The 16,834-nt window shown below is 44.2% G+C and overlaps 1 protein-coding gene across 1 annotated transcript in view; it reads right to left on the bottom strand.

The window, feature by feature from the left end:
* Nucleotides 1-3,071: 3,071 nt before the first annotated feature.
* The window catches only part of WNK1 (WNK lysine deficient protein kinase 1), a 78,186-nt gene continuing 64,423 nt past the window's right edge, over nucleotides 3,072-16,834 (bottom strand). The window contains 12 exon segments of the mRNA XM_066320113.1: nucleotides 3,072-5,275; nucleotides 5,658-5,798; nucleotides 5,961-6,012; nucleotides 6,783-6,956; nucleotides 9,127-9,243; nucleotides 9,559-9,721; nucleotides 10,268-10,359; nucleotides 10,852-10,905; nucleotides 11,035-11,316; nucleotides 12,349-12,810; nucleotides 13,875-14,024; nucleotides 14,649-14,720. Of these exon segments, the coding sequence (XP_066176210.1) occupies nucleotides 3,624-5,275; nucleotides 5,658-5,798; nucleotides 5,961-6,012; nucleotides 6,783-6,956; nucleotides 9,127-9,243; nucleotides 9,559-9,721; nucleotides 10,268-10,359; nucleotides 10,852-10,905; nucleotides 11,035-11,316; nucleotides 12,349-12,810; nucleotides 13,875-14,024; nucleotides 14,649-14,720 (3,411 nt within the window). The 3' untranslated portion in view covers nucleotides 3,072-3,623.

A 16,834-nucleotide genomic window follows, 5' to 3' on the forward strand; every position in this document is an offset into this window, starting at 1 on the left:
GTGAGTTACAGCTGTCCCTGTGAGCACACCACACACACACACAGCCTGTGAGTTACAGCTGTCCCTGGAGGGCACACACACACACACACAGCCTGTGAGTTACAGCTGTCCCTGTGAGCACACACACACCACAGCCTGTGAGTTACAGCTGTCCCTGTGAGCACACACACACACACACAGCCTGTGAGTTACAGCTGTCCCTGTGAGCACACACACACACACACAGCCTGTGAGTTACAGCTGTCCCTGTGAGCACACACACACACAGCCTGTGAGTTACAGCTGTCCCTGTGAGCACACACACACACACACACACAGCCTGTGAGTTACAGCTGTCCCTGTGAGCACACACACACACACAGCCTGTGAGTTACAGCTGTCCCTGTGAGCACACACACACAGCCTGTGAGTTACAGCTGTCCCTGTGAGCACACACACACACACAGCCTGTGAGTTACAGCTGTCCCTGTGAGCACACACACACACACAGCCTGTGAGTTACAGCTGTCCCTGTGAGCACACACACACACACAGCCTGTGAGTTACAGCTGTCCCTGTGAGCACACACACACACACAGCCTGTGAGTTACAGCTGTCCCTGTGAGCACACACACACACACACAGCCTGTGAGTTACAGCTGTCCCTGTGAGCACACACACACACACACACAGCCTGTGAGTTACAGCTGTCCCTGTGAGCACACACACACACACACAGCCTGTGAGTTACAGCTGTCCCTGTGAGCACACACACACACAGCCTGTGAGTTACAGCTGTCCCTGTGAGCACACACACACACACACAGCCTGTGAGTTACAGCTGTCCCTGTGAGCACACACACACACACACAGCCTGTGAGTTACAGCTGTCCCTGTGAGCACACACACACACACACAGCCTGTGAGTTACAGCTGTCCCTGTGAGCACACACACACACACACAGCCTGTGAGTTACAGCTGTCCCTGTGAGCACACACACACACACACACAGCCTGTGAGTTACAGCTGTCCCTGTGAGCACACACACACACACAGCCTGTGAGTTACAGCTGTCCCTGTGAGCACACACACACACACACAGCCTGTGAGTTACAGCTGTCCCTGTGAGCACACACACACACACAGCCTGTGAGTTACAGCTGTCCCTGTGAGCACACACACACACACAGAGCCTGTGAGTTACAGCTGTCCCTGTGAGCACACACACACACACACAGCCTGTGAGTTACAGCTGTCCCTGTGAGCACACACACACACACAGAGCCTGTGAGTTACAGCTGTCCCTGTGAGCACACACACACACACACACAGCCTGTGAGTTACAGCTGTCCCTGTGAGCACACACACACACACAGCCTGTGAGTTACAGCTGTCCCTGTGAGCACACACACACACACAGCCTGTGAGTTACAGCTGTCCCTGTGAGCACACACACACACACAGCCTGTGAGTTACAGCTGTCCCTGTGAGCACACACACACAGCCTGTGAGTTACAGCTGTCCCTGTGAGCACACACACACACACACAGCCTGTGAGTTACAGCTGTCCCTGTGAGCACACACACACACACACAGCCTGTGAGTTACAGCTGTCCCTGTGAGCACACACACACACACACAGAGCCTGTGAGTTACAGCTGTCCCTGTGAGCACACACACACACACACAGCCTGTGAGTTACAGCTGTCCCTGTGAGCACACACACACACACAGCCTGTGAGTTACAGCTGTCCCTGTGAGCACACACACACAGAGCCTGTGAGTTACAGCTGTCCCTGTGAGCACACACACACACACACAGCCTGTGAGTTACAGCTGTCCCTGTGAGCACACACACACAGCCTGTGAGTTACAGCTGTCCCTGTGAGCACACACACACACACAGCCTGTGAGTTACAGCTGTCCCTGTGAGCACACACACACACACACACAGAGCCTGTGAGTTACAGCTGTCCCTGTGAGCACACACACACACACACAGCCTGTGAGTTACAGCTGTCCCTGTGAGCACACACACACACACAGCCTGTGAGTTACAGCTGTCCCTGTGAGCACACACACACACAGAGCCTGTGAGTTACAGCTGTCCCTGTGAGCACACACACACACACACAGGCTGTGAGTTACAGCTGTCCCTGTGAGCACACACACACACACACAGCCTGTGAGTTACAGCTGTCCCTGTGAGCACACACACACAGCCTGTGAGTTACAGCTGTCCCTGTGAGCACGCACACACACACACACAGCCTGTGAGTTACAGCTGTGGTAACTTCATCATTTACTTTATAAATAAGAGGCAAAACATACTTCAAATACATTTGTAAGACCAGCTGAGAGACATTTAACTGTCTAGGTTAACAGTCTGGCCATCAACAAAATAAAACACAGACCAGCAAGCCCAGAAGACTAAAGCAATAAGGTCCCTAATGCTCAACAACACCACCAAGTGAAACTAAAATTAAGCTTTGGAAAAAAACCAAACTAATTTATAAATGAAAACTTCAGAGAGGAGGTAGGATTTCTACAACTGACAATCAAAAACCCTGTAACATTATCACATTAAACCCCAAGTTTTCATAATTAGCAATTTTCCAACTCCTCCAACTGTTCCTGAAAGAATACCAGTTCTTTTTTTTTTTTTTTTCCTAATATTTCTTTCCTAATTTTCATAGAAATATTAATGAATGTCTTTGTGTCTAGATTTCCTTATCAACTTTTTTGGCACATACTCCCACTCTTTCATAGCAGAGATTTTCTAGCGTCTTAGACTACAAAGAGTACATGGGAAAGACTACTAATGAATGGAGATGCTGGGAACATTGGCTCAATCTGAATGAGAGATTCAGATTGAGCCTATGAAACTGGTTCATGACAAGTCTGGCTAAAGACAACCAACACAAAGTGTTGATGAGTACAAAAAAAATACAGAAACAAAAAGAAGTGAGTATTAAAGTTTTTGCTTTGTTAAATACCTGAAAAATTCTTCAATTTATTTCCACTTAAGGGCTACCTTTCCCTTTAAGGAAAGGACTACCAAAATAATTTAAAATACTGAAATGTGCTGTGTCCCCACCCAGGCAGACACTAAAAAGAAAATTTCACATATTGATATATCTAGTTGGTGAGCAGGTAAAAACATCCACAGCACCTCGCAAGTTGTTACTGTGAGTCATTATTTCTTTATGAAAGAGTGTTTTGCTTGTAGAGTATGAGTCAGTAAAGAAAAAAATGGTTTGTTTTCAAGTATCTTTTACATTTCTCAAAATCCTGCTCTCATAAATCAAACATCTGAAAGGAAAACAGTATCCAGGTATCAAATGAGTAGCACAGAACTTAAAAAAAAACCCAACCCTTTCAGTCAGGTTCACCCTTGACTGCAAGGAACAGGCTCATGACAGGAAGCAAAACTAGGCTATCTCAAATCCACCACTTTGTGAAATATACACCCAACCATCTCAGTCTAGTTCTCACACACCAGATAAAAAACTATTTAAAGCAAGACATCCAAATTCTATTTGAAAAAATCAGTATCAAGAAAAAAACCCAAACAAACACAAAAAGCAAACCACAGTTGCTTCACTCTTTGTAAGTTTAAGAAGCAGAAAAACTAACAGTGACATCAGAGACATCTCTCAGAACCATAAAACAGAACTGAACGTGTTTTTTTGCTCATTAGGGACAAAATAGAACACCTCCTGGGACACGTAACATAAACCTTTCCAGAGCATAAACCTTTCAGGACTACATGAAATGAAGCAGCTTCTTCCTGAATAACCCTTTTGCTTAACAGAAAGGCTCGTGCCCAAGAAACAAGAGCTGAGCACGGCCAGCAGTGTGTCCTTACCGGTACCCTGCTGAGGGGGGGCTTGGAGGGAGAGCTCCCTGCCTTCACTGCTGCTGTGGCCACGCTGCTGGAGGCTGAGATGTAGCTGACAGGGGTCATCACCTGCCCAGGAGTGGCAACTGGAGTCAGCACTGGCAGCCCAGTTGGTCCAAGAGGCAAACTGCTCGGAGGTATGCACGTGCTAATGGATGTCAGGGGTTTGCTGGGTGCAACCGCAGTAGTTGGGATGCCAGGAACAACAGTGGTTTCCATGACCAGAGAGGTCTCCAGAGACACTGAGGGATGCACCGTGCCCACATTGCCGTGCTCGCTGAACAGGGACCGCAGCTTTTCTTCCAGGGTCTTTATATCATCAATGCCTGGGGCTTTAGACTGAGCATCTGCATCGGCCTCCAGACAGTGAACGTGAGGCTGGTTGGGCAATGGAGCTGGCTGAGGCTGGCTGTGGATCAAAGTCTGCTGTACTGCAGGCAAGTTAGTGACTGGTTGTGGCAAGACACCAGGTAAGGGAACCTGGGGCAATATGGGTGTTGCGCCTGAAATCTGGGGTAGGACAGCTGTTGATGTAACTCCTGATGGAATGAGCAAGGGATGGATCACTGGCTGAGAGACTGAACCACATATGCTTGATGCTACCGAGGATGACAAAGGTGCAGAGATAGGAAGAGATAAGCCAGCTGCATTGCAGAGGTGTGATTTATCCAGAGAGTGCCCACTCTCAGGCAGTGACTGTGGAGCACTTACAACTGTTGTCTCTGCCAGACTGGACACAGAGCCACTGCTGCTGAGCTGGGGAAGCTGCACAGGCACGTTCTGGGCCAGAGACAGAGCAACAGATGTCTGTGGTGTTGCCATACTGCTCACAATCTGAGGAGCAGACTGAGAGGTCACAGCTGGTGCAGCAGCACCCAGAGCAGTGACACCAGGAGCCTGGGCAGATGGCAGTGCTGAGGATGATGGTGTGCTGCTGCTGGGGGCAATGTCTGCAGTCACTGCTTGGGCAGGCTGGGATGTGGCAGGTAAGGAGAAAGAAGCAGGGGTGCTCATGCTGGAAGCCACACCAGTGGACTGCTGCCCAGACTGTGAGGCTGGAGGTGGAGAAACAGAACTTGGCACACTTGTGCTTGGTGCAACTCCAACAGCTGCATTTTCTGAAGGCAAAGTAACAGATCCTGGGAGAGAAACACCAGAGCTGGAGGAAACAGATACTGAAGAAGTAGCCATAGATGCGGGAGTTGCACCACTGCCTGCCATGGTGGAAAGTGCAGGTGGAAACGGTGGTACTGTCTGATTGAACACTGGAGGAGCTGTGCTAGGTCCTTCTGTCATCTGAGCATGCCCCATCTCAGAGAAAGCTTGCTGCAAGCTCAGTGATGATGCTGAGTGGGAGAGATTCATTCCAGGACCATGTACAGGAGATGCTGCAACTGGAAGAAAAGAAAATTATCAGTCCACCTGAAAAAGTTCATTACCATATTGTTTGCTGTGGCTAGACTAAGACCACATTTACTTCTTAGCATAAAAAAACCCCAACAAACCAAACAAAAAACCCACATCAAAACAGCAAAACACAAATTCAGGCTGATATTAAAATACAGAACTAAGGTTTCAGAGTATTGCAGACAGCTCACCAGCAGTTTTCCTCCAAGAATCTTGCATGCTGTGACTCCAATTATGGTCACCTCTTACCAGCACACACAGTTCCCTAGTTGCCCACATACTCTGAGAGGTCTGTAGGAATAGTTAACTAACTTCCCAGTTTTGATGAACATGCCTTAGGCAGCAGCTGTCAGAGTCTGGCCGACTCACCCATGTCAGAAGTCTCGCTCCCCCCAACCAGAGCAGATGTGAAGAAGCCCTGTTCCTTCAGGCGGCTCTCGGGGACCGGGCTGACAATGAACCGTCTTCCCGCAGAGTGAACCACCTGGGTAAAGGAGCTAGAGGGAACCCCTAGACAGAGAGAAGGTGTAGCTTCAGTGACACAGCCTTGTAACTAAATACACAACCTGCAATACGGAATGTGCACTCCATCATACAAAATAAAAACTTGGCTGCACCCATCCGCTGAAACAGAAAAAGGTAACTGTTGAAAAAAAATCACAAAAGACTTACCTATTCTTTGTGGCATGGAAGATGTAGGATCTGGCTGTTTGAACTCTAATTTCTGTAAAGTAAGATAAAATTTAAACTTCTATTCTGAAACACAAACCCACAAGATAGTTCTTAAAATGCTAGCTTACTGAAATGTGGGCATTTAAGGGAAGCAGTACCTGGGACCCAAGCATCATCACCAAACTAGAGGAATTCTGCCCAGATAAATGTCAGCTACAGTGTTTTTAGAGACTCTCAACTTTGTGACTGTCAATGGAACAAATAGATCTAAAAAATCTCTTGGAAATCCAGCTGATTTCCTTAAACATCTTACAGCTAAATGGATGCTCCAAACTAGTTCTGGTGTAATTAAGGCAGAGACTGAGGAAAAGTCACCACTTTCAGCACCCAGCAAACAGTTTCAAAACCTGTGTTTCCTAAGCAAGCTATCCAATCTCTTAGTACTTCACTGGGTGGAGGGCCTGAGACAGGCTCTCTGTGTTTAGTGAGCAGCACAGGGTTGGGGTTTTACTATCCTGCCTCACAGTAATCTCAAATCCAAGAAGCATCAGCATTTAAGACTATCTGTTTAGTGGACTGTTAGGAGATTCAGCAGCTTCAGAAGTCTTCAAACACATCAAAAAGTAAGAGGTCTGTTATTTAGCTTTCCAACTTAATTTTAGACACTCACTCTGATACGAAGCGTTCTCTTTTTTTCTTTTAATTATTGATCTTCGGTATCTCTCCTGACAGGAAGTTTCTATTTCTAGCTAGCTCTACTCACAAAACCATACCACCCAAATGGAGCATATCAAGAGCTGAGGCAGTGTGTCCTGCACATACCTGTGACCCCGGGAAGAAGCCGTCGTCCTTGGCCCTCATACTCTCCAGGCCCTGATCCCCCTCTGGCTCCACACTTGCATCCTCACTGAGCATTTCATCTGCCTTCTCAATAATCTCTCGTACCTGCTCTACAAAGGAGTCTCGCTCTGTTGCTAAAATAAACTCGTTCTGCACCTGTAAAAGAACAAAGCAACATTCATTTTCCACAAACAATATACTGAATAACTACAATTTACTCTTGGTTCTAGTGTTTTGTTTGTCTTCTCTTTGCTGTTCTTCTGAACAAGATCAATGTGGTGACACCTTAGAGAAAAACAATTGTTTCTCAAATTATCTCTAGCACAGAAGTGTGTGCCCTGGTTTAATCTTTGCTGTGGAACAACATTCAATCTCACTTCTTCATCAAACTGTCACCTCAATCTTTGCTTAGCACAGGAAAGTTTAAAAGAAGTAGCCTTATCTTACTGTAATTCCTCCTGTCTAACGAATGCAACGTGCAGTAAGAGACACATTTAAAGAGAACAATAATATTAAAGAAATTGAAAATTCTGTATTGCAAGACGTCTTCTGTGCTTCTCTCTTTCCATGCCCTATACAACTTCTCCTCTATGCAGGTTGCACATCACTGATTTAAAGTCTGGCTGAGGTACATAAAGCCAGTATGAATTATATTCCAAATACAGGGAGAGGAAGATTGCTCAGCCTGTCTAGTTCCAGTAGATTGTACTGCTTTATGAAAATAACTTCTCTTGCTTATGTTGGACAAAACCAGTTTAAACAAGTATACTTGGTAGTTAGAAAGATATTTTTGGTTTGGTCTAACCTACGAGAGTCTCCTGTCTCCTGAAATTAAGCACAGCAAAACTTGCAGAGACAATCTATGAAACAGAAGTAGAGCTGTCAGTCACAGTGTCTCTGCTGGAAAAGAAGAAGTGCCTTAGAGGTAAACCTTGAGACACTGCTTTTACATCAAATCCCTGGGATGCTGGTTCAAGAAAAGGAAAGTCAGGTGTGATGTGCTTTTATCAGCCTTTGCAATGCAGAATACTACTTAAAGAAACCTTCAGTAATTTCAGTTTAGGACCAACAGGCACCTATATGGGGAATACCTAACAGTATCATGATTAAAAGCAAACAAGGGAGCCTTGCAATCAAAAGTTTGCTCAATATTCAACAAAACCCATGAGCACAATGTTCCAGATTCAGATGTTTAAATTAGGTTGCACACTTTTAACTGTGTGACTGCATTTTGGATGCAAAGTTCACTTATTTTGCTTCTACTCATCTTCAAATATTTGTGGGTTTTTGTTGCACGGAGAGTGTTCGTGCTTTAGTTTTGGTTTTGTATGTTCAGTTTTCATAAATCAAACATACTCTTATTTCTCCATATGATCACTTAGGTTTTAAGGTGAAGAAAGACACCTGTGTACTGTCCATATTTCCTGGCACATGACCTCATCTTATTGACTGTGCTAATACATGTACTAGGCAAGAACCAACTCCTTCCTCTTTCTCAGAAAGCCATTAGTGGCAAAGAATTTCTCCTGTATCACTGGTTTGGTTCCTTTTGACAAGTACAAATCCAGCAAACACCAACTCAGACTCTCCCACCTCTCTAGGCAAAAGATAAACAAGAACTGGCAAAAGATACTGTTTGTCACCCCCCCCCCGCTTCAGTCACACTAAAACCATCTCAGGCTCATTTGGACTGTACTAGACCAAAAAGAAGAGTTTAAATTTAAAAAAAGAAATGGGGATTCTATTCTATGCTATGCTATTCAACACTCTCATTTAAATGTATCTCTATAGGACGAATTCTTTCCTGTGCCTGGCCATCATACATTGAATGGAGAAGCTTTTTCTTTTGACAGAAGTCAAAAGCAGCATCAGTCACTATGTACTTTCAAAAACCAAAATGCAATTCCCCTTTCTTACTTTAAAGGCAGAATCTTCCCATTTTAATTGACAATGATGATGAAATGCTTGAAGAATAAGATGTAGCAATGCCTGCTCTTAGAAAAGCAAGCAGAACGTTTTTGACCAGGCAGTTCCAGTTCCAACTGCGTGCAGTTTTGAAAACGTCAGATTGAAAAAAAAATACCAACCAGAAAAACAGAAGCAGTTTTTTTACTTGATAAAACCCTCAATTCTAAGGTAAAAACTGACACAAATTTTCATGTGACTTGTGCGAGGAACATTCATTAATATTCAGACTGCTAAACCACTCTGTGCCAGATTACTAGTTGTGAACACACCACTAAGGTGAACACACACCGTGCCACATGGGAGACCATAAACAAAAATTACAACTGACTAGATTCTTCATCTCTAAAATATATCTTACCATAATTGTAGCTATTTCCTCAGGGTTATCACCATCCAAATCAAATTTGAAAGTAACCATTTTCCGATTGTGTGTCTCTAGCTGGCATTCCACTACCCGATCACCTTTGTTCGAAACCTAAAGCAAAGAAAATAATACTTCAAACCAAAAGCACAAGAATCTAAGTTCACTGAGACAAACTAACAGTACAGGTAAAATCCGAACACATTGTATCTTTCCAGTCTAATAAATGGTGCCATGCAGAGTAGGATTTTTGTCTCAGGATACACTGAATATTCTCGAACAGTCTGTGGAACCATTGGTAGCTAACGAAGCCAATTTTGCCAGATCTAATGCTCCAAAAATCTCTTAATAGATGATACTTGGGATGCTTGTGGAGGCTCAAAACCACATAATTACTACTGAACTGTCCCTAAGATAAGCAATACTCACATTTAGAATTCTCAGTTTGGGCCTGGAAGTTTTCTCGTGGCGAGAGCGGCTGCGGACAGACCTGCGCATGTGGCGCTTTGTGGTCCTCCCCTCGTGCCTCCCACTGGAGGTTGGGACATTCTCGTTGCCATCACTCAGTCCTGAAGCAACATCGGAATGGGCACTAGAAACAAAAGGAAACTTCCTGTTAGCATCCACACATTCCGTAACTGCAACAATACTCCTTAACCGACCACATGATATTCTGCTCTGGGAAGTGGCAGATGTGTGTTCATCATCAAATAGAGGGAAAGAGTCCTGTCAACACTTTGGGTTGCTTAAATAGAAATTCTGACTGTAATTATTTTGCTACACTTCTTGCAAGCTGAGTTATACAAATCTAGCTTGTGTTTTCAAGCTATTTGGAATTTGAATTCTGTTTAAGCACCAAAAGGACAAAAAAACTGTCATTTATGATCCATTTGACATGACAAATAACAAAGTTAATCACTATACACAACCATAATTAGTCCCTCCATAAATCACCACCCACTCCACCCTTCATGACCCTGTTTTTTCTCTACGAACTTTAGTCATTCACATCCTCAAGACAACTCGCAGTGAAAAAAAAAAATCGCTGGTAAAAAATATATATCCAAAAATTATCCATGGAAGTATAATCTAACTCACAACACTGAAACTCAGTTTGGTGAAAAGCAGCAGTGCTCACCTGTCCATAGAAGAAGCCAAAGGGGTAGATTGAGCAGGCTGTGTCACTGGAAGAGTCTCTGAAGAAGCAGTCTGGGAGACTCCCTGAGTACCCTACGGATAGAAACCTACAATCAAGAACCCCCCAAAGAGCACAGTTCCTCTTGATGCAAGCCAGTAGTCTTCAGTGTTTCCTCCCAAACCAGTTGTAAAGCTGAAAGCTTTGCCTTTGTAGAAGTTTAAACGGCTGGCATCTAGGACAGCTTTAGTTTACAAGATCCTCTAGAGCAAACTGCAGTGAAGCAAAACATCATCTGAGGAGAGGTGAGGAGAGGAAACCAGCCACATGTCCCTTCTACTGCCACATGTCACTACAGCTGGCCATGCAGTCAGTCTTACTAACAGGATGTGCAGAAAGCAAGCCAATGCAGAACACAGAGAAAATTCCAATTCTCCCTGCAAGAACCACACTGCAGAGAATAGGCATAATGACAGATTTTCAAAGGCTATCAACTGCAGCTTGTCTTTGATATGGCAAAAATCTTCTACAGAACTAGCAAGAAGTGAAGTGTTTTACTGCTTTTTGCCTGCAGGATGCACACTCACTTCCCAACAGAACAACCAGTGGCAACAAGGTCCCCACACTGGCATGACATTCTGCTGTAAGAAAAAGGTAATTCGAAATATTAACTTCCAACTGAAGACAAGCACAGAAGAGATTAGTTCCCCACAGAGATACGCTGCCGCATGAGTCTTAACATCCAAAATCTATTGTTAGATTATATTTACCTCCATGACTGCCTGCTGTGAGGAGGCAGATGAGGCCTGTTGTGCTAAACTCACAGGAGGCTGGGGCACCTGCACCTGTCCTCCCAGGCTGCCCACGGAAACTAAAACATTCTGTTCCCCATACGGCTGCACAACAGGAGCAAGGTAGCCTGACTGGGCCATGGCATCTGTGGGCAAGGGAGGGGACAGCACAGCAGAAGGAATGCTGGCAGAGGCCACAGCCGAGGAAGGTGCAACGTTCGAGTCCGCTGGGTACTGCGGGGTCAGCCGAGACGGGAAACCCTGCAACAGAAATGAGGGAGTCAAGTCAATCAGTGGCACAGCTAATTAGGAAACAGGACAGTAATAAAAAAACCCAGCATATCCAGGGGCACGTTCCAACCTTCTGGACTTGTTCAAGCACTCCCAAAACCTTCCCAAAGAAGTGGAACAGACTGCTCATGCAGGCAGCATGCAAGTCACCACTCCCAAACAAGCAAATTCCCACTCACAGTCCCAAGTCTTAGGCAAAACAATCTTCATCTCCCAACTCTCACAGCTGCCTATAGACCTTAAGATTTTAAAGCCTGAGATTAGAAACGAGCTTGAAGAATTTTCAGGCTGAACAGCTACAGCTCAGATGTTATACAACTGCTACTGATTCCTGAGATTAAATAGCAAAACCACTCTTGTGTTCTTCCTGTCCTCTCGTAATGAGTTGACCCAGAAATAAGGAACACTTCTATGGTTATTCAGGTTGCCACTTTTACAGTGAGTGATCACATGAAGTAGCTGAAGCAGCCTGTGCCCACCAGTCCAGCAGTTAGCAACCAGCATCAGGTACTTACGTCACATGCAGGATCCATGCTGCCTGACTGATTCCTGTGAATTCCCTGTCCCGCCCCTTCCCAGACTTGCAATGAAATACTGACATTGTTGAATATGCTGCCATTGATTTTCTTTCCAACACACATCTCCTATTTTTAAAGTTACAATTTCTTATTTTCTTTTTCCCTAAGCTGATGGAACTCATGAATATATAGCTGTCTTCTCTCACACAGTGGTTGAATAAAGCCCTGCACTATGATTCTGTCATTTTAGACAAATTCCAGTGCCAAATAATTTAAAAAAAAAAAATCAAAACATATGGCTGTCCAAGGACTTTTTTTCTTCTCTTCTCCTTAAAATGGTTCTTTACCACACAACAGAATCTCTCCTAGTGGCTCAATGGCTCTCCTACGAGGAGTGAGGTGGCCAGGGCACACGGCTCAGATCTGCTGCCTTAGAGGAACGGGCAGAAATGCGGAGAAGAGGTCTGCTGGCTTGCAACAATACCTGGTAAAGAGCATCTCCAGCAGGAAGTGAAGCTTCAGCAGCTTGTCCAATGCTGACTGGCAATCCCACGGCCTGGACAGGCGGCTGCAGGAGCAGCTGGCTGGGCAGCTGAGCCCCAGGCTGCAGCAGTGTGGGCAGCTGGCCTGGGACACCGCTGGCTCCTATGGGAACAGCGGCCGCTGCTGCAGACGTAGCCAGCGGGAGCAGGGGCTGACTGATGGCAGCTGCCATGGAAATGGGCAGAGACTGGAAACCCGCCTGAGCCACTGTCATAGGGGCTGCTACAGGCAACTGGGACACTGGGAACTGGGGAGCCACAGGGGCTGGCAAGGCCTGTCCCATGGGTACAAAATGAGAGCCAAGGGGGACTGACGGGGCAACTGAAGGCTGAGGGAGAGAAGATGCTGCAACAGGTAATTGAGGCTCGCCTTGGATGATCGACACTGCTTGGGAAACAGGAAGCTGGGGAGGTAAAGAAAATAGAGATAGATTTTTTTTTTAAAGCAGGGTTGCAGAAAGCAGAGTTTTACACATTAGTCAAAGAAAGCATTATTCAAGTCACAGCACTCTGTTAAAGTGGCTGGGGAGCACAGTTGGCAGAGTGGCTGGGAAGCTGGCTGTTCCAAACAGTCCTCACTTTGCAACTTCCCTTCAAGAACTCAAGAGGCCCTTGAAACAGACACCCACAGACAGTGAAAGAGCATCATTTGAATACCCTGAAGCACTGATTTGTGCATAAACAGAATCAAATTCCCCTCAACTCTGTCCCCTGACCCCTGACCTTTGCCTAACAGCAAAGAAGTGCAAATCTTACAACAAATCTGTCAGCTTTTGAGTATGGGGACTAAAGCGAAGGAGAATCAAAATCCACTGTGCCAGCATTCAGGGAATGGCAGGGAATATGTCAATTAAAGCCAGCAAACGATGCAACTGGAAAGGCAGTTTAGATGAACAAGCAACAAAACAATAATTTTAAAAACAAAACTGCGGCTCACACGTTCAACAGAGATATGAGCCAAAATGAAGCAGTATTCAGTAACAGAAGCTTCTTGATCAGGAAGTAAAGGAGAAGAGCTGAGTAAGAAAGATGACAGAATGAAGAAAGGAGTTCTATAGTTCACTACCTAAATAAGCGAGTATGTTTTACACATGTAATGGTGCAGAAGATAGACAGTGGATGGCAAACAGAGAAATGACAAGTTCCTGTAAATCCCTGTTCAAAAAGTTCCTGTTCACAATTAGCCATTCATCAATATGCCTCCTGATATTTTTGACAATTTAAAGATCTTTGTGCATGGAAGTGCTCTCCTTCCCTCAAATTACTCATGACTGCCACGTGTAAAAGGGTTTCTAAGACATTTTCCAACAAAACTGACAGTTTTAGTACAATAAGAATACTCTTGTTTGGATGAATGTTTTGAAACCATTAAGAAAGATGACAAAAGTGAAAGCAGCAGCATACTGAATGTACCAGCTGTGAAGAGGAATAAAAAAAATAATCTTCTGCTAGAAAGAATTTTGTTTACCTGTGTCCCAGCTGCTGCCTGAGGCATTGGCATGACCTGTGAAGTCTGAGTTTGGGAGACAGTTTGTGCAGGAGTGGTGCTGGCAGAAACTGAGGGCTGCTGCAGCTGGTATTGTCCAGGCTGTTGGGAAGAGGCTGGCTGCTGTGCGCTCTGTAGCAGGAAAAAGAGGAAGAAGCTGTATTACCCCCCCAACAAAAGTTTCTTAAAGCATATCCTACTAAAATTCTGCTTTTTACTTTCTCCTAAGTGATAACAATGGTTCTTCAGAATATGCCACGTCAGTCATGCTTTAGCAATTACTTATTAGCATTACTGATACAATTCCACTATTGACACCAAATCTTGCAAGAGAATTCTCTCACCTGTGAAACCAAGAATGAAGATTCTATAAAGCAAGACAAGGCAGTTAAGAGAAGAGAATGCTGCAGATCAGATTTCCAGTCAGAAGAAATCACGAGAACGAAGTCTGCCTGTCTAGACTGTCTAATCTGCAAACCCTGCCATGTCTCCCCTTGAACAGAACCACCACTGCAAGCTCAAGTGGATGTTGGGAAGACAGGGATGGGAAAACAAGCATTAACATGATTTGTAAAATAAATCTCAGAAAGTCAATGTGCACCTCATAGCATGTTAGACTGGGTGAGAGCCGGAGGATTCCTTTGCTGCAAAACTATGTGTCAAATGGTGACAGAGGTAGTCGATTGCTCTTCAAAGTGTCATCACAATTCTGCACTATGAGTACTTTGGTCCTGAGTTTAGGAACGGTGATCTTACCTGCTGAGTGTGTTGAGTAGGCTGGGATGGCACCGAAGCATTGCTTGAGGCTGGCTGGCCTTGCACCTGTGTCTGGAGGGAAACAAAAAGGCTATCAGCTGAGAAAAACTCTATGGTTTCTGCTGCAGGCAGTTAAAAACATTTCTGCCTGGAATGATCTGGTTGAAACAGGTTTCTAGCTTGTCCTTTTGGACAAGCAGTCCTTCTGGCCGAATTCCATTATGACAACCAGAACAAAGCAGAGTGATCTGCTGGAGTTTTGAACCTCGCTTTAAGTCTTCCAAATTAACAATTACAGAAAGACTCTGCAACCCACATGCCCCTCAACGTGAGACAGATCAGCCTACCAGCTTCTTCTTCCACTGGTGATGCTTTAAGAGCAGGATGCCTTGGTATGGTAACTGGAAATAGATGCATTAAGCTTTACCTTTACATGTGTTCTAAACACAGTCAGGTGGGGCAATAAAAGGAGGCTACATGGAAATTAAACTACCCATAAAAAACCAAGCACGAAGATATACAGAATTCTAGACCAATTACAAATACCCAGTACACACAAACGTCATGAGTTTCCTTTGAGAGGCATGTCAAAACACAAGCTAATAATCATTTCCAGAGTCACTACCATTCAAAGGCTACCAAAAATCAGATATGGAGGAATACGAGGGTTCACATTCTAGCTAAGACAGAATTTTTGAGTAAGCAACGAAAAAAATGGATGAGTGGCATACAAATGAATGTGGAAGATGCAGAGGAAAATGGAATGGATTTTCATTATTATTTTTGTGGCTGAATTTTTTTGTGTCAGATCCCAAGATCTGCATCATTGGTTTTGTGCCAACCGTATTTCTTTATCAGCTCCTGGGAGAGAACTAGACAAAGACCTCCAGATGATTTCCCTGAGCATGCACCACTTGGGTGAGCTGCCTTTGTAAGAAGCATATCTGGTGCATATGTATCATATCAGAAATATCTATGAAAATTCCTTAATGCTGTGATCATTCAGATTGCAGAAGCTCATTAGGAACAAGTCTGTTAAAATTACATACTTTTCTAATTATGGAAACTTTGGGGAAAGCAGACTGCCAATGAAGAGAACCATTTTTTTCTTTGCTGTTTTAGGAGCTTCAGGTCCTTACTGGTTAGGATCTAAACATTTGCTACATCACACTGCTGGAACATGTGCTCACATTGACTTCAGTTTGAGTCTCAAATTCTCATCTTCTCAGGAATTAGGTAAAAGATCCCAGAACTTATATTCTGCCAAAAAAGTGACCTCTTTTTCTGTTTTCCAGATGTATTTTATATCCATCAGAATTCACCTCCTGAGTTTAAAAAGGGTTTATGGAGAAAAAAAAATCTCCATGTAGTTTTCAAAGTTTTTGAGTAAGAGATTCATTCTACAAATTCTATAGCACAGCAATTGCTACCTATTAGACTAGTGAGGAAAGCTGTTCCAGCTTTACTAAAACACCTTTAATATCTCTTACAGAGAGCCTTAAATACTTAGTTCTTGATCTTATCACAGAGAGCAAAATGACTCTCCTTCACATAAATCCCAAAGTTGCTAATACTCCAGTAACTAAAATGTCAAAGTCCCTAATTTCAAGGACAAAAGAGATAAGAGAGAAGTCTACTTAAAGTAAATCCTCTCTTTTCACAGAAAGTCACGAGACTTCGGACTAGAAGTGCAGACACAATGCATATAGACACACACCTCACAGTGCACAGGAAAGTGACCATTGCAAATGCAAATACCACATATGCTGATAAAACACACATCTCCAAACTAAGCTTCAGGCCTCCAATTTTGCTAGTTAAAAGGACACCACATAAGGCACCACACCACAGGGTAGCAATACCAACTAGCAACAGTTGTTTGTGCCATTAATTAACTACTCAGCTTGTTTAGCTTCATCAAATACTTCTTCAACAGACACATTTCCAAATCCATGTACACGTACATAACACAGCTCCTTCCATTCCTTTCATTCCCACTTTCTTTCCCCAAGTCTAGACAAAGCTCTTGCATTTTGGACAGTCACCAAAATAACCCTGTTGTCTAATGAAACATCATTTGTATATCAAAGTTCAACCTCAAATAACACGTTAAAATGGCTGAAGAGCAGAAACACAAAGCAAGTTGTACCACCACTGCTGATCCTAACTGTGCAGAAGATACATTA

The sequence above is a fragment of the Sylvia atricapilla genome, chromosome 5, assembly GCF_009819655.1.
Source record: "Sylvia atricapilla isolate bSylAtr1 chromosome 5, bSylAtr1.pri, whole genome shotgun sequence".
NCBI lineage: Eukaryota > Metazoa > Chordata > Aves > Passeriformes > Sylviidae > Sylvia > Sylvia atricapilla.